The 24,419-nt window shown below is 50.8% G+C and overlaps 10 protein-coding genes across 10 annotated transcripts; 7 read left to right on the forward strand and 3 right to left on the reverse strand.

The window, feature by feature from the left end:
- Positions 1 to 1,763: 1,763 nt before the first annotated feature.
- DSM5745_03497 (putative poly(ADP)-ribose polymerase PARP) lies at positions 1,764 to 4,049 on the forward strand (the record flags this gene model as incomplete). Its single annotated transcript, XM_026745513.1, has 5 exons — positions 1,764 to 2,022; positions 2,085 to 2,408; positions 2,457 to 3,290; positions 3,340 to 3,422; positions 3,474 to 4,049. The coding sequence occupies 5 exons, from the start codon at positions 1,764 to 1,766 to the stop codon at positions 4,047 to 4,049; spliced, it is 2,076 nt and encodes a 691-aa protein (XP_026606379.1).
- A 725-nt stretch (positions 4,050 to 4,774) lies between these two features.
- Positions 4,775 to 6,844, reverse strand: DSM5745_03498 (uncharacterized protein; the record flags this gene model as incomplete). Its single annotated transcript, XM_026745514.1, has 2 exons — positions 4,775 to 6,032; positions 6,099 to 6,844. 2 exons carry the CDS (start codon positions 6,842 to 6,844, stop codon positions 4,775 to 4,777), a joined length of 2,004 nt encoding a protein of 667 aa, XP_026606380.1.
- Positions 6,845 to 7,805: 961 nt separating this feature from the next.
- On the reverse strand, positions 7,806 to 9,366 carry DSM5745_03499 (bifunctional AAA family ATPase chaperone/translocase BCS1; the record flags this gene model as incomplete). The annotated part of the gene is made up of 3 exons (XM_026745515.1): positions 7,806 to 8,042; positions 8,100 to 9,137; positions 9,208 to 9,366. The coding sequence occupies 3 exons, from the start codon at positions 9,364 to 9,366 to the stop codon at positions 7,806 to 7,808; spliced, it is 1,434 nt and encodes a 477-aa protein (XP_026606381.1).
- Positions 9,367 to 9,949: 583 nt separating this feature from the next.
- Positions 9,950 to 11,291, forward strand: DSM5745_03500 (putative Zn-dependent hydrolase/oxidoreductase family protein; the record flags this gene model as incomplete). The annotated part of the gene is made up of 4 exons (XM_026745516.1): positions 9,950 to 10,074; positions 10,125 to 10,166; positions 10,216 to 10,851; positions 10,913 to 11,291. 4 exons carry the CDS (start codon positions 9,950 to 9,952, stop codon positions 11,289 to 11,291), a joined length of 1,182 nt encoding a protein of 393 aa, XP_026606382.1.
- Positions 11,292 to 11,755: 464 nt separating this feature from the next.
- Positions 11,756 to 12,697, forward strand: DSM5745_03501 (uncharacterized protein; the record flags this gene model as incomplete). Its single annotated transcript, XM_026745517.1, has 1 exon — positions 11,756 to 12,697. One exon carries the CDS (start codon positions 11,756 to 11,758, stop codon positions 12,695 to 12,697), a length of 942 nt encoding a protein of 313 aa, XP_026606383.1.
- A 469-nt stretch (positions 12,698 to 13,166) lies between these two features.
- DSM5745_03502 (chaperonin-containing T-complex subunit CCT3) lies at positions 13,167 to 15,034 on the forward strand (the record flags this gene model as incomplete). The annotated part of the gene is made up of 6 exons (XM_026745518.1): positions 13,167 to 13,191; positions 13,247 to 13,313; positions 13,362 to 13,570; positions 13,623 to 14,213; positions 14,262 to 14,899; positions 14,948 to 15,034. 6 exons carry the CDS (start codon positions 13,167 to 13,169, stop codon positions 15,032 to 15,034), a joined length of 1,617 nt encoding a protein of 538 aa, XP_026606384.1.
- A 118-nt stretch (positions 15,035 to 15,152) lies between these two features.
- DSM5745_03503 (PRKRIP1 family protein) lies at positions 15,153 to 15,746 on the reverse strand (the record flags this gene model as incomplete). Its single annotated transcript, XM_026745519.1, has 1 exon — positions 15,153 to 15,746. The coding sequence occupies one exon, from the start codon at positions 15,744 to 15,746 to the stop codon at positions 15,153 to 15,155; it is 594 nt and encodes a 197-aa protein (XP_026606385.1).
- Positions 15,747 to 16,607: 861 nt separating this feature from the next.
- DSM5745_03504 (ubiquitin-conjugating enzyme E2) lies at positions 16,608 to 20,018 on the forward strand (the record flags this gene model as incomplete). Its single annotated transcript, XM_026745520.1, has 6 exons — positions 16,608 to 16,655; positions 16,716 to 16,775; positions 16,824 to 16,838; positions 16,900 to 16,992; positions 17,039 to 19,595; positions 19,645 to 20,018. The coding sequence occupies 6 exons, from the start codon at positions 16,608 to 16,610 to the stop codon at positions 20,016 to 20,018; spliced, it is 3,147 nt and encodes a 1,048-aa protein (XP_026606386.1).
- A 1,087-nt stretch (positions 20,019 to 21,105) lies between these two features.
- On the forward strand, positions 21,106 to 22,230 carry DSM5745_03505 (uncharacterized protein; the record flags this gene model as incomplete). Its single annotated transcript, XM_026745521.1, has 6 exons — positions 21,106 to 21,121; positions 21,179 to 21,314; positions 21,406 to 21,574; positions 21,640 to 21,717; positions 21,773 to 21,847; positions 21,904 to 22,230. The coding sequence occupies 6 exons, from the start codon at positions 21,106 to 21,108 to the stop codon at positions 22,228 to 22,230; spliced, it is 801 nt and encodes a 266-aa protein (XP_026606387.1).
- Positions 22,231 to 22,925: 695 nt separating this feature from the next.
- DSM5745_03506 (uncharacterized protein) lies at positions 22,926 to 24,075 on the forward strand (the record flags this gene model as incomplete). The annotated part of the gene is made up of 3 exons (XM_026745522.1): positions 22,926 to 23,263; positions 23,312 to 23,470; positions 23,517 to 24,075. The coding sequence occupies 3 exons, from the start codon at positions 22,926 to 22,928 to the stop codon at positions 24,073 to 24,075; spliced, it is 1,056 nt and encodes a 351-aa protein (XP_026606388.1).
- Positions 24,076 to 24,419: the final 344 nt, after the last annotated feature.

Below are 24,419 nucleotides of genomic sequence, written 5' to 3' on the forward strand. Positions count from 1 at the left end.
AGAGACTCCATCATCCAGTCCGAGAGGGAAGAAAAAGAAGAGCGAGGGCAGAGAGCGAGGGCGAGAGGGTTAAAGTGGGAAAGCTGAAAAGGGGAAAAGAAAATCAACAGCGTCAATTCGGCCTAGTGCGATCTCAAATATTCCGCGCCTGGATGAGCGCAACGATGTTTCAAAATAATAATAATATTCTTTCATTGCCGCTGATGGAGTTCCTGCTAGCCTAGATACTCGTTTGACAGCCTCTCTCTGCAGCCTCGTCCTTGCGTCGGACTTTCTCCATCACGGGGATCCCAATTTCTCCCATTTATCAGCTGGAGGCGCCCTGTCTCGCCCTGTCGTACCAATTATTCGGTCACTTGAAGCAGCACTCGAACCGGGTCTACGAGGCGCTGTGATGGGTCATTTCAAGCCTCCTACTACTCGCGTAGCCTACGTCGGCGCTTATTCTGCATGTCTTTCTCCCCATCTGATTGATCGTACGGAGTTACACTTCGTATACGGCAGTCTTCGCGAACCGTGGACAAACAGGTTGACGACCGTTGTTCAGGCGTGGGTCCGAGCCGTCCCGTCAGTTCTTCGAGTTCACTCATACAGTTCCCAGATTTCGAAGCTGTATCCATCCAGATTGGTCGTGATGCTGCATCTCATACTTCTTTCTTTGTCCGGAGGAGCTCCGTGACCGTTAGCTCACAATGCCGGCAGGAGTCTGAGCTTCCGCCTCTTTCAACTGGAATTCTCCGTCTGCAAACAAAGAGCTTCCCAGCTCAACTAACCAAATGACAGTCAATGATGTCAACAAACCCTGTTCTCTGGCGCTTATCCCATATTCATATGAATCCTTCGCTCGAAGCGGTTCGCGGCCGTCTCCGAGTGGGTGGCAGTTTCAGCCTGTTCCCCATTTCGGCCCACTGTTGAGGTCATCAGGAACAAGATTCAGGGACCGGCGACTCGGTTTGATTGCGATTGCTCGCATCGAAGTTCTAGAATACGGTGCAATATCCATGTACTGCCGGTCCAGTCCGAGATTGATTATTGATGACAATCGAGATGTTATGCAGCGTTTGTTGGCTTCCGAGTCCCGACCGTTAGCGGATTCGTTTCAAAAAGAGTCAAACAAAAGAGCTTGAATCAGGCAATTGCCGGACTAACGAAAGATAGGCTCATAGTCTTAGGGCATATTCCCATGCTCATAGCATAAGCTGGACCTTGTGGCTTGTGCCCAGTAAAGGAACGGCTTTGTTGAGAACCCGGAGTGTAATTGCAATGGCCGTCACAACGAAGAAAGAGCTAATGACCCAACAATCGAAACTGAAAGACTCAATTGACACTTTGATCATGACCTGAAGCAATTGCGTTACTTTGGAGCTTTTACTCGATTAAATCACGGGCGTTGAGTGAGCCATGGACTGGAGTCTGGACTCTGGAGTTGGTTGGTAGAGCTTCGGTGCCTGTTCCTGAACCTTTGCCTGCTAGGCAGCATGCGGCAGCCTGGAGTATCAGGCGACGAAGCTCTCTATAGTTTGTGATTCTTCGACTCTTAAAGCTTCAAACCTTCCAATCCTTTCTTTCAATAATTACTCCTCAATCTCACTGGTATCTGCTGGCCTTTTGTTGTGTTTACTCCTTCAGAGCTATAACAGCGCCACTGCGAGTCAGCTCACCTTATTGGCTCGTATTAAGCGTCTCCTTAACGCTCAACCTCTGCGTCCCCCTTCCCCATCGTTATCGTCACTTGCAGCGTCAATTGCAGGTCGATCGACATCATGCCTCCAAGGTCATTCAAGAAGCTTGTCATTGCCGTGAGCGGCACCTTTCCCGGCTACAAACAAGGTCGGGTTTTCTGCGCAGTTCAATTCTGGAGATCCCAGTATAGTACAAACCGTGAGCTGACGCGTGATTATTCTGCAGCCGACTTGAAAGCGATTGTAGAAGGCCATGGTGCTACTTTCACTTCTTCAGTCAGTACGGACTGTACGCATCTGGTAACTACCCAAAAGGATGTCGATAAGAATAGTACCAAGTGTGAGTCAACAACCACGATTTAAATCACGCTCGAGTTACTTGCTCACTAATGCCTTGATCAGACCAGCATGCTTGTGGCTTACAGAACTGTGAAGTAGTCTCCCTGGACTGGCTGCTTGATTCAAACAAGACAAAGAAACCGGTCTCAGAAACGTCGTACCGTTTCTCGTCATCGAACAACGCCCAGAACAACCAGGCTGACAGTGTTCCTGTTAAGACGGAGAAGAAGCGAAGCGTCAAAGCCGTACAGGATGCTGTTGATGATGAAGTCAACAAGAAACGTAAGCATGTCGTGGAGGATGCGCAAATGATCACCTCAGAAAAGGCCGCCAAGGTCAAGGTAGGGGTGGACGAAGGCTTCCACCCTAGCGAGCCCATTTGGAAAGGTGAGTAGTTTGGTCTGATGTATGAGCAAAGGCTGACTCAGAGTATAGAACCTACAGTCTTCATTGATGATTCGGGTCTTATCTGGGATGCTACGCTGAATCAGACCGTGTCTGCCGCGAACAACAATAAATTCTACCGCATCCAGGTGCTGAACTCCAAGGACGGCTCCAAATACCAGACCTGGACTCGCTGGGGCAGGGTCGGGGAACATGGGCAATCTGCATTTCTGGGCTGCGGCACCCTCGACGATGCCAAAAAGAATTTCGAGAAGAAATTCAGAGATAAATCCGGCCTTGCATGGAAGAATCGCCTCGATCCTCCGAAGAGCAACAAGTACACCTTTATCGAACGCAACTACGAGGAAAGTGACGATGAAGATGAGAAACCCGACGACAAGCTAGTGAAGCAACCGTCAAGTATTCCTCCGAGCAAACTGGCGGCCCCGATCCAGAACCTGATCAGCTTTATTTTCAATCAAAAGTTCTTCCTCGAGACCATGGCTCAAATGTCCTATGACGCCAACAAACTACCTCTTGGCAAGTTGAGCAAGAGAACACTGATGGCTGGTTACGAGACGTTGAAAGAACTGGCAGAGCTTGCAACTACGCCAAGCTTGGCAGTCTCTAAATATGGGATGCAATTGCGTCCTGCTATGGAGCAGCTGAGCAACCGCTACTTTACCACGATCCCGCACGTTTTCGGCCGGAATCGACCGCCGGTACTGGACAATCAAACCTACATCAAGAAAGAAGTCGAGCTGCTGGAGACCTTGACAGATATGGAGATCACCAATAGTATCTTGAAGGACGCAACGAAGATGGGAGATGTGAACCCGCTCGACAGCCAGTACGCAGGTCTCGGGATGCAAGAAATGACACCACGTAAGTCGATCAAGGGCAGATGCGTGCAACTGGGACTAACTATGCGCAGTGGATCATACGTCGACTGAATTCCAGGAGCTTGAAAAGTATCTCTCAGGTACGCGCGGAGCAACTCACGGTGTGAGATACAAGGTCAGTTTTGCTGTCTGCTTCTGCTTTGAAGTCGTGTTAACACTCCCCAAGGTGATCGACATTTTCCGCATCGAGCGACAAGGAGAGCATGATCGCTTCAAGTCATCATCATACGCCGGCATACAAAACAGCAACCGTCGCTTGCTCTGGCACGGCTCTCGCAGCACCAACTACGGTGGTATTCTCAGCCAGGGCCTCCGCATTGCGCCCCCCGAGGCTCCAGTAAGCGGCTACATGTTCGGAAAAGGTGTGTATTTCGCGGACATGTCCAGCAAATCCGCCGGCTACTGCTGGAGCCACAACAGTGATGGGAAAGCTCTCCTCCTCCTGGGTGACGTTGAACTCGGTGACCCTATCTACGAGCTTTACGACTCCGACTACAATGCTGGAGACAACGCGAAGAAAGAAGGCAAGATTGCGACCCTAGGAAAAGGCCGGAGTATCCCCGCTGGGTGGAAAGATGCCGGCTGCATTCATCCAGACCTACAGGGTATCCAAGTTCCCGACGCGGACTCCGGAACTGCAACCCATGACTCCAACCAGGGTTACCTGATGTACAACGAGTACATCGTGTACGATGTGGCGCAGATTCGGCTGAGATATCTTTTCTTCGTCGACACGCGGTGATCTCATTCTGTATCTCTTTTATCTATGACTTAGGGCAGCGGCGCCAAAAAAGCGGAGATCTACCTCTCATGACTAAACTTCAATGGTTGTCATCGTCATCTTCTTCAATTCGCGTTTCAGATTAGGGATCTGGAATTTGTATTCTACTTCTCTTTTTTTCCTTTCTTTTTCTTTTCGATCCACGGCAAAATCGGAAGCATGGTTCATTGTAGCTTTATGAAACGGATTGATTCAAACTTCTGGGGCTTGACTTAGCGTTTTTATTATATAGTCCGGAATTGCATCAGCCTCCTCACTGAGTTCCAATCTACGTTTATGGATATATATGCGATGAGATCCAGGCTATCATTCCTGGTACTGAGTTGTCATTATCTTGTCGTAGCAATTAAAAGCATAGCACTATTTAGCAAACTCTGGGCTTCAACACCATTTGAGGTGTCGTTGTACGGATACATATATTTTTGACCTACTCCTGAGTAGCCCGACGCAATAACAACAATGAGGTATATACATGTTTATCAAAATCAAGGAGCATACTGTAATAACCACTGCCCATCCGTAATATTCCCTTCTCATAATAAACATGATTATCATTAACCCCGGTCCGTCCATTTCGCATTCCTTTACCCAAACACCTAAACATGATTCAAAAAAGCAAATCGAGTTGAACCAAGCCAGTCGGAAGTGTAGCAGCAAGTCCAGCCAGACACCCTTGGCACTCAGGTCTACGCTTTCTCACCCGTAATTCGCTTAATGACAAAGCCCAACACCCATCCCAGAATCTTCAACGCCACCTTGACTGCCCAGAATATGAGCGAGAAGCCCCAAGACATAAGCTTGAGAATGCCTCGCGCAAGGCCCGGCAGCTCTTCCTCCTCGGTCTTGTTCTTTTTCTTCGGCGATGAGGATGAAGTGTTGATGCCGTATTTTTCCAGGTCGATCTCTTCAACGGCGGGAGAGGTGGACGAGTTTGTTTTGGCTTTGGCTTTGGCTCTTCGGTGGCGGGAGATAGCTAGTTTCGTGCGGAGGGATGAGAAGGATGGGAACCATTTGTGGTGAATCCTGGTTTTCGGTGGCGCTTGTATCTGGGTTTGACCCTGTGGAGGGAGGGCGAGAGGTGGCGTAATTGAGGAATGGTTGTCATTATCATTATCATCGCGCTCCGCGAGTGTAGCGAAGAGCTTGGGTCTGTTCGTATGTGTAGCTGGTGGTGATTGGATCTGGGTCTGCGTTTGTGTTCTCGTGGGATCGTAGAAGGTCATATCTGCAAGTACAGGGTTTGTAGCAACATCCGCAACTGCTACGGCGAGTATAGCAGCGACGACAGAGTCAATTGCGTATAAAGAAGGGATGTTATTATTGATAGCAGCCGCAGATATAGATAGGGTCATTGTGCATAGGTCGAGGGAGGCCAGGGTTTCGTCTGAATCTGATTCGGTTCCTGATAGCGGCAGGGTAGATGTACGTGGTGATGCTACCGCAGCAACATCATTAAAATTATTGAGAAGAGGGGCGGTAACGAGAATCGTCGGCGCTTGGACCCGTCCTTGTGCTTGGGATGTTGGCGTCGAGACGCTGATATGTAGGGCGCCGATGTTCTTGTTCAACGACGGGTGTCGTAGGTCGTATATTTGTTTCACGGCGTTCCACGAAAGCTTGCATGACTCTAGCGCAGCTGCGCGCTTAAGGGCGTTTGTTTCGACCTCCGCGGCATCTGGTGGAGACAGTTGATGCTGTCGAGATAGCTCTGTTGCCTGGTCGATTGCAAGCATGGCGGCGAGCCGCGAGAAGAGATGCGAGATTAGCCCGTCGTTTGGAGGCTCGCGGCGGCGCCGGTCTTCGAGTTGCAACATCATTATCGGGATGCTACTGTTGAGAACGGAGGGATTTCCTCTTGTGATTGATATTTCGTTCGTAGAGTATGTTTGCATGGTATAGAATGGTGAAGCTGGGTCGCCAAATATGAATGTAGCAGGGTCGAGGCTGTTATACATATCAGAGTCAGCTCATGGTCATACTAGCAGGAAATAAAGGAGCATCGAGGCCTACCGCTCCATCCGAAGAGTAAAGGCCTTTGAGAGGTTGTCGGCCCTTTGCCCATTTGTTGTATCCCAGAGTATTCTAAGCTGCTCGGGAGACGAATACTGGATTTCGACGGGGGAGAGAATGCTGAACGGGAAATCGTGGACATCGGCTGGCACTGTATTCGGGCCAAGTACCCTGTCAATCTCTGGAGCCGGGGTTATATCAAGTCTGAGCCCGGCAGGTCTATGGCGGGGCCGTGAGAAATTGTTGGAGACTCTGTTGTTGTACTGTTCATGGTTGAGAGGTGCGTTAGGGTTGAACTGGGGAAACATCGACTTGATGGGGACGACCGGAGAGACAGAGGGCGGAGGAGGGCTCTGCGCAGGCCTGAGCCCCAGTTCATTGTTCTGTCCTGACGGGCTAGATGATGATGGCGGATTGACTTCATGAGCAAATGATCCTCCTCTCGTAACTTGCGGGCTAGCACTATATAGTGACTCGGTCGAGGGGGGCTGTCTCAATTCTGGAGTAGCAGAGCGCGGTGGCAGGGGAGGAACGTTTGCCTTGGGCGGAGGTTTGATGCTATGCGGCTCGACGACTTGTATTAACACGGCCTTTGCCTCAGATTCCTTGCCCTTAATATCCTCGAGAGGGCTTGCAGAGGTCGACAGAGTGTCGAGTGAGGGTCTTCTGGGGCCTCTTCTAAAAGGATTTTTGGGCACCCCCTGGGGAGGGGGTGGGAAGAGCTGAAACTGGGAGTTGTTGCTCATTCCTGCCGCTCAGACTGGCTAGGCCTGTAAGCACAAGGCCTGCTTGATGCAATAATGGCGCAAATAAGAGGCAATAGCAGCCGTTTTGAATGGACTCGCAAAGCAGCCGCGTCGGTACATAGACCACGAACCAATGGCTCAACCAACGGGGCAAGAACCAAAATAGCAAAAGAGTATAGGATTCCAACCCGGAGCAACATCAACTGAGAATGTGGAGAGAGCCAGCCATCGTTATAAGTATACCACCACACCGTCCGCACGAGGTCCGACCTCCGGCCGACTTAATAAGGTGCGCGCCAGCCATGTCTTGGCTCAAGAATCGTCACAAACTTATCTCGGTGGAGAATAAGGGTCTGAACTGTGAGAGGCTCCTGCAGTCGTGAAGAACGAGCATTCGTCCTGCGTGTTGTTCCTGAGAGCCCACGCGGGCGCTTAACGCTGACACCTCGATGGTCCGCCGAAGATCTGTCGGTCCCAATCACAGCGGGGGTCTTTTTCGCAGCTGCAGCGCTTGGAAGGTGCTAAAAGTAGAATGCTGATTTGCTGTTGTCTAAACGCCGGGCAACTGAAGGATCTTGGACCATGAACGAGACCTTCCAGGCCATTAGGTATGGCTTACGAAGAATGGATTGTGAACGGGATTGGTTGTGAAATCGGTCGCCGAATTCTGTACTCGGTTTAAATCCTTCCAATAACAGAAAGACGCATATGCTGAGCTGCTGCGATTTGACAATGACTGATGAGATAAACAAGGGTATGACTATGGTGGTTGTTGTGGTCGTTGAAGCTGAAGTTGAAGAATCCGGAAGGAGAGTTGAGGCCGAATCCCGTCTGCAGGCGCCCACTGTCAAAACTTGCATGGCACTAGGGGTATCGTACATTGTCCAATTCGCCGGTCTATCGAACATTCTATCTGCAACCATGACGCATAATATACAAAGATTCCAGGTCTAAGCTCAGCCTACTCCTGGACTCGGTAGGTCAACCCTTCAGCCATTGCAATTGCCCCCTCCATATTTCCTTTATTGTACAAGAACAAGCCCTGCAGTGCGGCAGCACTTGTGCTCTGCGGCGGGTCGACTCTCTGGCCGTTCTCATCCTCAATGAGACCCAGCTCCTGAAGCCGGTCAAGGAAGGCTTGTTTATAGGACCCGGTCGTATCCAAGTCCCCGTAGAATCGCTCCCAGAAACATACGGCCTGGTAGCGAGTGAGCTCACCAATACGTACGGTCATGTCTACCCGTCCCGGACGTACAAGGGCCTCGTCCAGACGCTCCACGTGGTTTGTGGTCAGGAAGACAACTCGCTCCTCCGCGCTCGCGACACCGTCCAAGGCATTCAGTAAGCCAGAGAAGGTCACATTCGCGCCGCGGTATCCATCCTCGTCTGTTTGGGTCCGGCGATTTGAGAAGGCCGCATCCACATCCTCTAGAAGAACAAGGGTCCGCTTCGGGACTATGGTCAAGAGTCGATTGAGTCGGTCGTCGGTCATGCCTCGTTCACTGAGGTTCAAAATAGCGATGTCATAATCGAGCTCTCCTGCCACGGCTTGGATAAAGGAGCTTTTGCCTGTACCCGGGGGGCCATACAGGAGATATCCTCGGCGGTAAGGGATTCCGCGATCATGGTACCACGTCTCAGTAGCCAGGAAGTCCTTGACATCTTCCACAATTCGCTCTTTTACTCCTTTGTCCAAAATCACAGAATCCAACGTGCGTTTGCGTCGCGGATCTCCGAAAGGTGTCCACATTGCGGTTTCAGCACGATATATTGTTGTCTTCCCTTCATTTGCCCTTACAACATATGCATGTGCTTCTGCGAAAAGGTCTTCGAAAACATGACGTTGCGAGTAGAGCGTAGTAAGGGTCATCGTCTCCCAGGGCCGGCCGGTCGAGATCTCCTGCGCTTTAGACTCCCGCATCCGGTTGACGAAGATGAATGTATTTTTATAGCGGAGGACATGGCGTCCCAGTCCTGGTACCAATGTGAAATGGGTGTTTATGGCGCCGTTGGAGTGTTTAACCGTCTTGGTATCGACCGAGAGTTGGCGCATCCTCGGAGTGAGTTTGTTCAAGAGCGAATCCACGAAGCCAGACCCGCTGGCTTGGGACCGAGAAGCGTTGAGTTGCGATTGTTGATATTGTGTCATCCAATTCAAAAACCATGGGTATGAATCGTCCTTGTGTGTGATTTCGACATCGATGAGCATCCGTCTCCGAATCAGGTCCGCGCCACGTCGGAGACCCTGTTGCGCAAGCCTCGCGCCGACTCCCAGCCCCGCAAGGCCGAATCCCTAAAAAGCAGAGAAGCTCGTTAGTCTCCTGTCTGTGGTCCAAAGAGTTCAAACTTCAAGCGTTTCTTACCGCTGTGAAAAAAGGATTGCTTGTAAGTTGGGACATCAGTCCCCCATCCCCGGTCGGTTGCGCTGCGACCTGGATGGCCTCATTTCTTCGCTGGACAACTGTATCCCCAGGCGACGATAGCCCTGAGGATATTGGTCCAGTATGGTCCGTCCCAATCATCGGAAAATCATTCGGAGACGAGACTTGAGCTTGGTTGAACTCTTTGAGCGAGAGTCCCAATGCGGATTAGCATCTGGGGTCGGCGCTAACACGGGCCGATCTGCTGCCTACGCCATACGGAGCAAGCCCTCGGGGTTATTTTCTACACCTTACAGAGTGAGCGGCTTGCTAAGAGCCCTGGAACCTGGGGCTGTGTAGGCCTGGAGCCTAGCACTTGAATGGCTCATCGGTAGTCTAACTGCGCTGCGGATGAATTGAAAAACTTGGTGCTGTAGAGGGATTACTTTCCGGGGATAACGGCTATAAGCATAGATCCGGTCGCAAATGCCATCAGCCACGTTTTTTGGCTGATCTTGGGCCATAAGACAAGGCGAATCTTTGACCTCCTAAGTTTCAACATCATCGGTACAGCACATAGAGGACATATTATACTCCGTAGCCCCTCTCTTCACCTATATAAGGTGGTCATCCTGGCACACTGACCGGTATGCCACCTTTCCCGCGACGTTGGTTCTGCTTTCGCTCGCATAGCAAAATACCACCTCCTTTCTCTCGAGCCTCCAAGTCAACTACCATAGTCAAGATGGGTTCGTCTACGGCGGCTGCTCTATACGCTTTGACATTGTCCGCCTCTCCCGCTTCTTCAGCTCCAGACGATGCCAGCGCAAAAGCGCATCATGTCAAAAACGGGTTTGACAATCCTTGGGAGTACGTCGCACTACGGCTTGGCCATGCTCTGTACTAATCCAGCGACATAGATCGTTCACCTCACCTTTCGATAAGCAAACACAGTTCTTCTGGTGAGTCTCGGATTAGGCCAATGGAAGGGTTGAATTTGACCAGGTACAGGCGCATGTTAAGTGGAAAGGCCAATCGGCCTGATACCACTCCTCCAACCGTTCCCATACAGAAGCCAGAGTTCCTACCTAGTCGTGAAACCTCTGCACTGCGAGCAACGTGGCTTGGTCACGCCTGCTATTACGTCGAGTTTCCGGGTGGACTCCGAGTACTGTTTGACCCGGTCTTTGAGGATCGATGCTCTCCATTCTCATGGTTGGGGCCGAAGCGTTATACTGAGCCTCCTTGTGAGATCAAGGACTTACCTACCATTGATGCCGTTGTGATATCTCACAACCACTATGATCACTTGTCTCTTCCGACTGTTCGGGATATCCATAAGCGGCATCCGAACTGCCATTTTTTTGTACCTCTAGGTAACAAAGAATGGTTTGAAAAGACCGGGATACCGAATGCGACGGAACTCGACTGGTGGGATGAACGCGACATTCTACTTTCTCCATCGCAATCGGCACCTCAGGTAGAGACAACAGATGAAAGTGCCAAATCGAAGCCAGCGGACATCACTGCCCGAATTGGCTGCTTGCCTTGTCAACACCTTAGTGCCCGAACACCGTTTGACCGATGTAAGACTCTCTGGGCCTCGTGGTACGTCGAATCCGGAGGCCGCAAAGTATACTTTGCCGGGTAAGCAATCTTCAAACATTGTACCACTTGTGTAACGGGCTAACGTGGGTGCATTGTTCAGAGACACCGGGTATCGATCAGTGCCAACACTTCCTGATGACGTTGACGACCATGGTCCAGAACATAATTACCCATCGTGTCCTGCTTTCAAGCAGGTTGGTGAGTTCCGGGGGCCATTTGATCTCGGGTTGATTCCCATCGGTGCTTATCAGCCGCGATGGTTCATGAGCCCTATGCATGCAGACCCGCATGATGCCGTTGAGATCTTCCGGGATACCAAATGCAAGAAAGCTCTTGGGATGCACTGGGGGACCTGGGTATTGACAGAAGAGGACGTCCTTGAGCCTCCCCGGAAGCTCAAAGAGGCATTGAAGAAGCACGAATACCCCGAAACCGGAGTGTTCGATATCTGCGATATTGGAGAGAGCCGAGAGTTCTAAGGTTTGCGAAAGATTGGTCACGTCAACGGGACTTTTCTCCGTGATTTTGGTATAATCTGCCTTGGTTCGATACCCCTGTGTAATAATAGTCGAAAATGCTACAAGATTTCCAATTTTATTCTTAATGTTGCACACATCAAATCTGTTAGGCACCTTTATCTAGTGAGTTGGCATTCAATTTACAGTGCTTTCAGCATCAAGATTTAATCTCCGCATTCGACTCTATTGCTATGGAGACCTTTTCAAACTTACTACACCACCATAAATTTGGACCATTCACTTGTCAATATCATTCACTCACTTGGCCAGGTCCATAAAAAGCCAGAATACCCAACTTCCTCCACCTCTTTCATAACTCTTCCATTTTCGCACTCCAAACTACCTTACACAAAATATCCTACTCTCGTCTCAAACCCGCTTTGGACAACGGGCACAGCTTACTCCCCCATTATAAACAAAGCAATATGTCAGCCAGTACTCTCCTCGGACTGAATCCGTCCAACAAAGCCTCAAAGTTCGTCAAGAAACGCATCGAGCCTCCACCCCGCCATCCAGGACGTGTAGCAGCAGCAAAACCGATTCCCAGCGACAGCGACGGTGACAGCTACTCCACAGCCTCCGAAGAGGAAATCATCTCGGAGCTCGATGAGGAAGCCCTCTCGATGCTCCCTCTTCACCTTCAGAATAACATGCGTGAACTTCAAGCCGAGCGAGTCAGTCGATTGAAGGCAGAGCAACGTCTAAGCCGGAGACAACTGCAACGCAAACCCCGCTACAGTCTGCATCGAGTGGATGAGAAAGTTGAACCCAAACAAGAATCAGAACCGCAACCGAAAACGAAGTTAACAGGGGAAGAGTACAATGCGCAATATGCGGAGAAGTGGTTCAAGAAGACTCTTGCAAACATCGCCGCGACAAGAGAGCTGGAGGTTAAGCGAGTTATGGAAGGCTTCAGTGATGATGACGATGACAGCTCTCGGCGTCGAACTTGGTGTCCCATACGGCATGAATGGGTCCCTGTTGCGTACGGGCAGGCACAGATGGAGAGCAAAATCATTGACGGCAACGGGACTGCGAATATGAATCGAGCTGGAGGCAATCGTGCTTCCAGACTATGTGGCATTCCGGATCGAAGGGAGAGCGCTTTGTCTCAGAAAGACGTGGTAGTCACTGAGCGGTATCTACTTACGAGTCGCCATGACTGCAGGGAGTCATCGAACGAAGGCTATATGTCGTGGAGGTGCGCCGGGCCGTACTATGTCTACGAAACTCGAGCTAGTCAGGACTGCTCCCAGCAGCCGGAACAGTCGGAGCAGTCGAGTGAGAGCCTGTCATCAATCGTATCGACCGCGCGTGATCGTGTACGCATGAAGATTCGGAGGGTCAAGAATGTCTTCAAGAGATAACTTTTTCTGAGTTGTGTTTGTACTGGGTGGTGTTAGGTTCGGTCTGGGCGACAATGGGAGTTTCCATGTGGGGTCAGCTAGAGCTTTGCTTGTTGCATGCATCTGGTCGGGATAGTGTGATGGGAAAGCTCGTTTCCAGATTATAAGCTACAATGTTAGCAGTCATGTACTCCGTAGCAGCCATCAAACTCATTGATCCTGATATCCAATTGGTTCCTCAGGCAGGAACAGGGGGAGTGGAGACTAGGCTAAAAGGAGATTAGTGGCGGTGAGCTTCCAGTCCGCAATCCCACTTCGAACAGCGCTGGAAATTTGAGGTGAAGGCGGGCACAGCAAATCCAGATCTCATACCCCAGAACGCGGCTGTTTGACGTTCTCATCCTTGTATTTGACTATATATCGTCCGTCGCCGCGGGTATCTGTGTCACTTTCCGCTTTCTTTCCATATTACCGCAGAAACACCGCCAAAATGCAGGCTCCGGTGGTGGTGATGAGTACGCTATCCGACAAAGTTATCCCCCTTTTCTATGCGGAGCTAACACAGCCTAGACACCAACTCCAATGAGAGGCAGGTTGGTCGCAAAGCTCAGTTGTCGAATATAACTGCCGCAAAGACGTACGTGATCTTTCCAGCGCACCCCGCTCCGTCCTAATGCATTTTCAGAGTTGCGGACATTATTCGGTCATGTCTGGGACCCAAGGCCATGCTGAAGATGCTTCTGGACCCTATGGGAGGAATTGTTCTTACCAATGACGGTCATGCCATTCTCCGAGAAATCGAAGTTTCCCACCCCGCCGCTAAGAGCATGATCGAGCTCAGTCGTACACAAGACGAGGAAGTCGGAGACGGAACGACCACCGTTATCATTCTTGGTATACTACATGGCACACTTGACTGCACAACTGAAGGATGCTGACTCTATAGCTGGTGAAATGCTTGCTCAGGCCCTCCCCCAACTCGAACGTAATATTCACCCCGTCGTCATTATCTCCGCCTTCAAACGTGCTCTCGCCGACGCCCTTGCAATCGTTGAGGAAGTTTCACTCCCTGTGGACATCGATGACGACAAGGCTATGTACACTCTTATCAAGTCATCTATCGGCACAAAGTTCGTTTCTAGGTGGTCGGATCTGATGTGCGATTTGGCACTGAAGGCGGTCCGCACTGTGTCCTTCGATGCCGGCGGTGGTAAGAGGGAGGTCGACATCAAGCGATATGCTCGTATTGAGAAGATTCCCGGTGGTCAGATTGAGGACAGCGAGGTTATTGATGGTGTGATGGTCAACAAGGATATTACTCACCCCAAAATGCGGAGGAGAATTGAGAACCCCAGAGTCATCCTGCTGGACTGCCCACTGGAGTACAAGAAGGGTGAATCACAGACCAACATTGAAATCTCGAAGGAGGACGACTGGAACCGTATCCTGCAAATTGAGGAGGAGCAGGTCAAGCACATGTGTGACGCCATCCTGGCTCTGAAGCCTGACGTTGTCATCACAGAGAAGGGTGTCTCTGGTACGTCTCCTATCCTTTGGGGATGATTTTTGACTCTAACCTGTCTAGATCTTGCGCAACACTTCTTGATGAAGGCCAACGTCACAGCTATCCGCCGAGTCAGGAAAACAGACAACAACCGTATCGCCAGAGCCACGGGCGCAACGATCATCAACCGCGTGGACGATATCCAGGAATCTGATGTCGGTACCGGGTGCGGTCTCTTCGAGATTGAGAAGATTGGTGACGAATACTTCACTTTCCTCAGGAAATGCCAAAACCCTAAGGCTTGCACGATCCTTCTCCGCGGTCCGTCCAAGGACATCATCAACGAGATTGAGCGTAACCTTCAGGATGCCATGTCCGTTGCCCGGAACGTCATCTTCCATCCCCGTCTGTGCCCTGGCGGTGGTGCTATTGAGATGGCTGTTTCCGTCAGGCTAGGTCAACTGGCCAAGTCTATCGAGGGCGTCCAACAATGGCCGTACAAGGCTGTCGCTGATGCTATGGAAGTTATCCCCCGAACACTAGCACAGAACGCTGGCGCCAGCCCGATCCGAGTTCTCACCCGCATGCGCGCTAAGCACGTTGAGGGCCAGACCACATGGGGTCTGGATGGCGACACTGGCGCTCTGGTTGATATGAAGGAGTATGGCGTCTGGGAGCCGGAAGCCGTCAAGCTCCAGAGCATCAAGACGGCTGTCGAGGTGAGCATCTTCCTTTATCTATCTATGAACTTTCACTAACTCAGACAGTCCGCATGCCTGCTGCTTCGCGTTGATGATATCTGCAGTGGTAAGACCGCCCAGCAGGCGGCTGCCCCTGGCGGTGGGGACGAATAGACATTTAGGGTTATGGAATAAAAACGCGTACATAATGCCATGATTCTCGAACTGTATGAATATCCTAAACTAAAATTACAATGGGTATCTTTATATTGTGCGTCCTCCTCGGCGGTCCTTAGTCGTCATGAATGATCACACCAGGCGCCTCGACGGCCTCCACGGTTTGGTCCCCATTGCCTTCAGGCCCCTTCGTCGCTGTCTTCTCCTCTGTAACATCCATCTCATCCCCCTTCGCCTCACCACCGCCCGCAGCACCTGCACCACCTTTCTTTCCGCCCTTTGCCTTCGCCTTATTCCTCTTCTCCCTCCTTTTCCGATTCTTCTCCGTCTTCTCCTCGTCCTTCCTCTTCACTTCATCCTGCTGCCTCTGCCACTCCGCCCCATCCTTCTCTCTATCAACCTCATCCTGCATAAGCCGTAACCGCTCATACTCGCGTCGCCGACTCGCCTTGTACACGTGGAATTCTCCCGACCCAGCACCAGCGGACGACCCCTGCACGTTCGCAACTATCTCGGGAGGCGCCGGTAAAGATGAAGCGGTTCTCTGGGAAGGCGCCGAGGGAAGCTTTATTTCTTTGGACGGGTCACGGAAAAGAGAGGTGATTGCGCTCGCTTGTTCGCTATGGGGGGTTACAGCGCGCCGCTTGGTTGGGCGGTGGCTGCGGGGGTCGGCGGAGGTGGGGATTGAGCTTGGACCTGGTTCAGACATTGCGGCTGCGATGGTTTGTGGACTTGGTTCTTGGATGAGATAAGGTACGTCGGTAGTCTAGACGTAGTGATTCGGCAGGTGCGGATGTTGCGCCGGGTCGCGTAGATCTCGGTGCCCGGGCTCGAGGGGTAAGGTCTAGAATCTAGATCCGGGCTTCTGGCGCCGCTGAAAAAGCCGGGAAGTTTGAGTCGGACCTCGTACGTAGATTCGCGAGTGAGAAGGTCGCTCTGCTGGGTGTGACGACTTCGATGATGATGGAGGAGCGAAAAGTTGATGGTTCTGGGCGGGTCAGATCGTCAGTGGTTAAGCTCCTCGGCGAATGCTCCACCAACAAAAGCCACCTTCTGCTCCGTTCCAGCCTCTGATACATCGATTAGTTCGCTCTCCGCAGCGGTCACGATCAAAATGGCTTTGTCTGTGATCGAGGTCGAGACTGGTAGCTTGGTTGATGGTCGGCTGTGGACAAAGCGACCTGCATGTGACAGTCAGACGATGGGCTGGGCAAGGCCTCTTGTCGTGCTGGGTATCGCTATATCTCCCTCCCACTCTCGCAATCCTTAGGTCTCATCTCTTTGGCTCTGTCGTTGTGCTCGCTTTGCGGCTCTGTCTTGGACAGTCCTGACAATCGCCTATATTCTCAGCAGGCTATCCGGTAGTTATATACGGATACCTCCGCACTATACTGGTTCGACCGTCCGGTTTATTTGTCAGTGAGATTTGAGGCTAGTTTTCGGTGCCTTATCTCTCTCACTGCACCAGCACCAGGAGCTTTTATCTGGTCTTCGTGTGCAGTATAAGAGATACGGCTGGCACTGATAACCGCCAACTGCCAACATCCGGTTACGACACAGTTGCTTCAATATGGATTCTGCATCTGTCTCGTCTACCCAGACGGAAGCTCGGGTCAAGGTAAGTGGCCCTGGAGTGAGAGATAGGATGTGCAACTCATTCCAACTCATGGCCTCCAAGTTCTTTTGCGGCGATGTCTGTTATCTCAGAGCCAAGCCCTCTTTGATAGGGCATGTCCTCGTAAGTTGGGCAGAGTGTTTCTATGTACTAGACTGATACTGCGTGTAGAGAAGCCCTCATGATGTACGTCTCTGCTTTTCAGGCCCTGCTCATCATCAGTGCCGCAGATTAACGTTATTGGAAGCATCAAGAGCCTGAGCTGCTGGCCGGCCTTTTCTCTGATGATCATATCGATGCTTCAGAAGAGGATATCGATGCCTTCATGGCTACATCAACGGTAGGTCAAGGGCGTTCTCCGGTTCGACGCATTCTAATATCACCAGCCACCCGAAGGACACGTTTTTGTGCTATTTATGCAGTCTTCGAAAGGCGGCTCTCTTTTTCATGAAGATGACCTCGAACTTGTGGATCGCGTCCACGGGCTTGGTGAGATAGTGAAGCGCCATTCAAGCGCAAATGATGCAAAAAGTGGCACGGTTATTGGTACAACAGCGAAATGTACACTCGAGCCAATAATCTACCGGCCACGCGATCCTATAACAGGAGATTATCTTCCAGTGAGGTTCACAGAGAAACCTTACGAGGGGTTCGAAAGCTCTTCCACATCGGAGGAAACTGGCCCTGCCTTGCTATATGATGTCCCTCAATCAGAGCTGCGGAAGGACGAAGAATTCTTAGAAGGTGACCATATCGTCTACCGTCAAAAGTTAGGTCTCATCCAGGAAGTTGAACATGACGTTGTTCTCCTCCTTTCGGACTCTAAAGTTGTGTCCCCTCTCGATCCATACGCACTAGAAGTCCCTATCTCCGACGCTGGATCTGCCCTCTCAAAATCAGGCGTGAAGAAGCGTGACTTAGGAAACGGACAGTACGAGTGGACTTCGGAGACAGACTTCACCTATCCTGGAGAATCGGTCTTCATCGAAAGATCAAATCTCAGCAAAGCCGATCGTCCACCTGGAATTGAAGGGTCAGTAGTTCAGGGTTACGTGCTGGAAACACCAGCGAGGAGCGTCCACATACACTGGGAATGTTCCAATGTGTTTGCTGACGGACCTGAAGACCACGATCCTACCAATGAGTCACTGAGAGTAGCTTCCTTGCGGGGAAATGCCATCATATGCGATTTCACACAATCAGCAAGCCAAGACTCTTTGGTAGGGAGGTCTGAATCTGTGCTTGGTATTGGTCAACGCGTCCGATTCCGTGACCCAGCGCTCGCCGAAGTGAAGTATCCGGGGTTTTGCCGTGTTCCAGCCGAACAAAGCTTTGGGCATGATTTGAATATATTTCAAATAGTCTCGATCAGAACAGAGGTTATCGTACGATGGCAGGACGGAAGTTGTACTACTGAACCTGGCACTGCCCTGCAACCAAGTGACGCAGGCTTAGACGAACTATATCCTGGTGACTTAGTTGCCCTGAAAGACAGTGTCAGCATTGTCGACTCCGGGCACAGACCCAAGAGAACAATGCCACATATCCGCCATGGGCGGATGAATGAGACACTACACATACAACAACTTGGCATCGTTCAGACAGTTGACAGCCGAGAGCGGACAGCGTCCGTCCGCTGGTATCAGGATACCGATGTCGAGCTGATTCATGGTGGGAAATCGCTTGACCCTGGTTCTTCCTTGGGTCGATTGGGTGACGCAGTTACGAACGTGTCCGTCTACGAGCTTGCCACTTTTCCTGCCTTTGAAAAAGACCTGGGTGAACTTGCTATTGTTGTCCCGACGTCTGTTAGTAAGTCGGTCGTGTCTTCAGCAACGCATGATATGCCTGAAATGGCTGCATCCCTCCGCATGGGCTCTGTTACCCCAGATCCATTTTCCGACTTGTCGGCATATCTTCAGTCGATAAAATCCGCAGTCATATCCTCTGACTGGTTTAAGCATACAACTACAACCCGTGCACCTTCTTTGCGTCGAAGATATAGCATTCACAAGGATGATGCTGCACCTTCCAATGATTTCTTTGGCATGATAGTTGCCAAGGATTTCAGTGGCAATGCCACAGTCCGATTTCCGAGTGCCAACGGCTGTCGTGATGTCCAGGTCTCTTTCGAGAGAATTCTGGTGGCCTTTGAGCCCCATGGGCCGCTGCCTGGCAACGCACCAGCCAATCTATTGGGGTCATTCGAGAATGATGATTCTTTCGCTTCCAACCTTAGCAGTGACTGGATCACGGAGGATGAAGGTGACGCCTTATATAACCAGTTTATTCCTAATCAAGAGAGAGAGCTCAAGGTTGGAGTGATAGAAAGTGGGATGGTAACGACGGTTTCGGAAATACGTCTCGAAAGTTCTTCAACGCCTGATGAGGGAGAGACTGTTATCGACAGCACAGGGTCTACAGGGTCCAGCTTACCGCCCATTCTCCGCTTTCCTTTGCCATCATCGTCTCCTCCGGGCTTCGCTGTGCTAGAAGATCTACCTCCTGCTGATCATCACTTCATAAACAAGGATAGGTCCGACCCATCCACGCAGCGAATGAAGCGCATTCGTAAAGAATTTGAGATTCTCCAGACTTCGCTGCCGCCCGGAATCTTTGTGCGATCATGGGAATCGAGAATGGATCTTGTACGGATATTGTTTATTGGCGCGGAGAGCACACCATATGAGCATGCGACTTATGTGATTGACATGCACTTCCACTCGGAGTTTCCGGTCTCACCTCCCTCGGCACATTTTCACTTTTGGGCGACGGGACAAGGGTCTATCAACCCCAATCTGTCCGAGGATGGCAGAATCTGCCTCAGCCTTCTCAATACCTGGCCGACCCAAGATCTCGACGAGCGGTGGTCACCAAGATCCACCATATTACAGATATTGGTGTCTATAATGGGACTTGTCCTTGTTAAAAACCCATTCTACAGTAAGTATTCTTCTGTATTTCGTTTCGTCCAGTACTTAGACTATCCCAGACGAAGCCGGATATGAGAGCCTCGCTGCCGAGGGTAGCAGATGCATTGAAGCGTCTCAATATACGGAGAAGGTATTTCTCATGACCCGCAGGTTCATTCTACGTGCTCTCGAACACCCCGTTAGTGGCCTCGAGGATGTTCTAGCCTGGAACTACGTGCCCGGCTCTACCCGTCCACGCCTGTTAGGCAAAGCCATCCAGAGGGCGCGGCAAATGATTGAGCACCATGACTGCCCTTCTGAACAAATTGACCAAGACCCTGCCGCATCTGCATTCTGTTCTCGTCTGAGTCTAGGGGGCGTTGTGATGCTGCAGAAACATCTCAGCGCACTCGAGAGGCTGGAAAGAGACCTCATTGAGCGGATGGGCCCGTAAGTAAGCACCGCATACTTACTTGAGTGAACGACACGTTGTTTCTAGTCATTCCCTGTTGGCTATTGTCTGTGAATACAGGCTATGTTCCTAAATAGACTCCTCTATATACTGATTGGCTTTTTAACTGTATAATGCTTGTATGGCAAGTTAAGATAACATTGTTGCTTCCCTTCTCAACCTTCTCTGCTGGATCTTTTACAGGGTCGCCCTCCCAGCTATACCTCCTCAATTCGTGAGCTTACTTTTCTGTATAAAGCGCATGACAGACATGCCAACTTGCTGGGCGCGGGTGACATGTCAGAGGCCTTGAGCTTCTAAAACACATGTGGTTGACCTTCTATGGACCATTACCGGAGCTCTGGCGGTTAGCCACCTGGGAGACCCAGATGGAGGGCCATGAAGGCAGCCCCAGAGCATAAGCCATTACCGTAGCCTCGTACGAGGTTGGTGTCTGAGAGGTACGAAGTCGATAAGGGAGTAGTATGGTTCTCACCTACCTGGTATACTGGGCGAAGGGAGGGCTGGTCACTGCTGAAGAGGAGCAAGGGACTCAATGAGAACCTACTTCTGATGACTTTCGGGTGAAGTCGACCTACCAAGACAGGATGTTGGTAAAGATTTACGGTGCTATTGCCTTTATAATGAGAAAAACGGCTTCGGCAGTACGGGCAGATCATACTCGTAGTACAGACGCTTCATTGTCTCGACATTCTGCACTTGTTTTGGGTATTTGCCATTATTTGCCCCAAAGATATAGTTGAACTTTGACTCGGTTATATATAGGATTTAGTAAATTTATAAAGATATGTTGCTGGTCATCGAGGTGGCAGCAAACAGGGGTCTTCTGGCGACTCGTTTCTCTGCGGACATGGTCGGCGTTCCCGTCCTTTGCAACCTCCACCCTTTCAATCTTCATTCATCCATCCTTTCGGTCTCCTTTCCACTCTTTCCATCAATCCAGTTCGCTCTTTTTATCAAGTTTCTGACTTCTCCTGATCTCCTTTCCGTGATTTACTCTCTTCGCGTTCCCCCCTTGCTCACTTTGAGCAATTTCTTCAAGCTACGCGGACGGTGACGTCGTGCCAACATGCCGTATCGCGTGGGTAAGCCTAAGACCCTCTCCACCTCTTTCAAAGAAAACTGCCACTGACATAAAACAGAAAAAGCTTCTACCGGCCGCGCAGGCTGTCAGAATAAGGAGTGCAAAGACAGCAAGGTCAAGATCGGCAAGGGCGAGCTGCGCTTCGGCACCTGGGTCGACACCGAAAAATTCCAAACTTGGTACTGGAGACATTGGTAAGTCTTGCACACCTATTCCTATTGTTTGGAGCGATTCGGCTTTTGGACCATCGTCTAGTACGGTGTTTGGCTGACATTGGTACCAAAGGGGCTGCGTCACGCCCAAGATCATCGCCAATGTCCTCGACTCTATTGGTGAAGGCGACGACCTAGACCTCGACATGCTTGACGGCTACGAGGATCTCCCGTCTGATCTTCAGGAAAAGATCGAGAAGGCCATGAAGCAGGGCCACGTTGACGACGAGGAATGGAGGGGTGTAAGTCTCCTTTTTCCCCTGCATTTCGGTGAGTTCTAAAAGAGCAGATTACTAACGTTGCTCAGGATGCCGAATTGAATGTGCCTGGTGCCAGCGGCTTCCGAGTGAAGACTCCGGCAAAGAAGGCTCAGAAAGAAGACGAAGTACGTGCACTTCCAAACGATTAGTGGACTAGCAGAATGAATGACACGTCTACAGGACGAGAACAAAGGTGCAGCTAAGAAGAAGAAGACTCCCGCGAAGAAGGGGAAGAAAGCCAAGGACTCAGATGAAGTACGTACAGCTTCGCCCGTCTACGAGCAGACTGTAAGATACTAATTCTTGTTCAGGAAGAGAAGACCCCCGCCTCCAAGACCAAGAAGCGAACTCGCCTACAAGTCGAGGATGACAAGCATGACGTGGAGACTGCTTCTCCCAAGAGACCTAGGAGGAAGCCAACCGGCTACCCGAGCAAGGTGCCCTCAATCTCTTCCGACTCTGACTCTGACTCTGGTGGAAGCGCTTTTGATTCGCCTGAACCGAAGCCCAAACGCAACCGCAAGGCCAAAGAAGCAAAGCCTGCCCCAAAGCGCGGGAAGAAGAAGGCCGTCGAGGACAGCGAAGCTGAATCTCCCGCCGAGAAGCCAAAGCGTGGTGGACGCAAGAGGACCGCCTGATCATGCTCTCTATTCTTCAAAGGTTTCGGACAGCTTTCGGGCGTGGTCCGGTGTGTGGGTTTGTAATGCATAAGAGGTGCTGTGGGTGTTTTCACTAGTGTATTGTATGGCTGATTCAGTTTGAGGTTTTCATGTCGAGTCAGCTCGCGTTCTGTTTCATTGGCATTGCTGAAGTTTCCTAGCCGGTCGGCCATGTTTGTCGTGCTTCGTCAAAGAGTTATCGCAAAGTCTATGCCATTTTTCATTGTGGCCTGAATTTATTCGCATCTTCGATTCGTTGATCTTCAATTCGTCAATACCAATAGTACACATTTCTCATTGTATCGAAGCATCCTCGTTCTGGGCTTTCGTACTGGGCCAAGAAAGTGACTCCGACTCTACAGCATAGCCGCCCTCCTCCAGTATCAGTCGCTCATTGGACAGTTCTCATGCTCCGTATAACAGAGCAACTATTACTCCGACTACTGTCACACATGACTGCCTATCACCGTCACATGACAGCGCGTCTGCCTATATCCCGTCATCCCGTCCGCGTACTATCATCTCCTCTTCTTTTCCCCACGCTTCACAGAGTCGACAATCCACGCTGCGAGCATCCCATCTTATTTCTCGACGAAATAGATAGATGCACGTCCGCGCAAGCCGTCTTTCCAGGACTCTGCTCCTTCTCGAGCACCAGTAGTCGGTTTTCGTCAATGAAGGCCTTCAACTACGAGACGGATCTTGTCTTGGAAAGGCTCCCGGGGCTCTTCCCATGCAACGTGCGTGAATCGGCTACGTCGTTTGCTTTTGACTACGCCGTCCGCTCTTTTCCCCTCTTCTGGTTCCTTCTGTCGCTCCTTTGCCTCTACACCTGGCTGTCTCTCGTCTCGTTCTTGACAAAGTGGATGGTAAGCACCGACAACGCTATGGTTGTCAAGGGCTCTTTCTTCTCGAGGGATAAGGTGGCCAAGCCCACCAAGGCCTCTAAGAAGTCGTTCGATGGGCATGCGAAGATGAAGATGCAGGAGTCGTTGGAAAGTCCGGCGGATGAGTGAGTCAACGCGTGATAACACGGTATCAACGCTAACCCTTACTTCAGTTCGCTTCTTAGTCCTATAGTTACGTTGATTGTGAGCCGGGATCAGCGTGTTTTCGTAGCTCATGAGAATATTCTATCCCGGTCTCGTTACTTTGACTCGGTGCTTAGGGATCAATTTCCGGTTGGAAGCGTGAACAAAGCGTTGGTTTTGCCAGAAGAGTAAGTGCTTCGTGCTTGGCCACATGGCAGAACTGACATCTCACAGAGAACCAGAAGTTATATCCTGCGTTCTCGAGTTCCTGTATAATGGCGACTATACTCCGCGCTTACAACGCAACAAGAGCCAGAGGAAATGGGAACTCGAGAGCTTCCAGGACGTACACCACCCCGGCGGCACCGCCCTGAGTCAATCCACGATCTTTCACTCTGGAGTGGGAGATCTCATTCTCCGGGATACTGCCGTGTACTGTGCGGCCGAGAAGTATGGCCTAGGAGGGCTCAAGGATCTTGCTCTGCGCAAGCAGGGCTTGCAAACTGGGATCCCAATCGAGATCATCCTCCGGTCTGCGCGGTACGCATATGACAATACTCCGGACTCAGAGTACCGGCTGCGCGCTCACTATCTGGCCATGGTCATTCGGACCCGCGACATATTCAAGCGCAGTGGGACCATGCAATTCGAGATGGAAATGGGGCATAAATTCTTTTTTGATCTGTTTGTTGCCATGTGCAATCATATGGATGATCTCGGGGATATGAGGTATGGATCCGTATATTTGTTCAACAATATGCGCGCTGACATATATGCCCTCGTTAGGATCTAATAATCTCCCCAGAACCCACATGATGCACGACAGTCAGAAAACAGAAAACACCAAAAAAATCTCTGTATCAACTTCAAAGCACATCGTTCACACCAGAATGCCAGAACAACATGCAATGTCCTTTGCTTGCTACTCCCGAGCTGGCCGACGGCACCGACGCCATAATTGCTTGCTTACCTCCCTGCTTGCGTTGACTGCGTTGGCTGCACCGTGCCTTTTAATACCCGTTCTCCACTCTGGTCTGTGTTTTGTTTTGTATAACTGAAAAGAGACTGCCAGCCATCTGCCACTGTCCATTTCTGTACCGTTGTACCCGCTCCACTCTTTGAATTGCTATGGTACCT

The sequence above is a fragment of the Aspergillus mulundensis genome (genome assembly GCF_003369625.1).
Source record: "Aspergillus mulundensis strain DSM 5745 chromosome Unknown scaffold_2, whole genome shotgun sequence".
In the NCBI taxonomy this organism is placed as follows: Eukaryota; Fungi; Ascomycota; class Eurotiomycetes; order Eurotiales; family Aspergillaceae; genus Aspergillus; species Aspergillus mulundensis.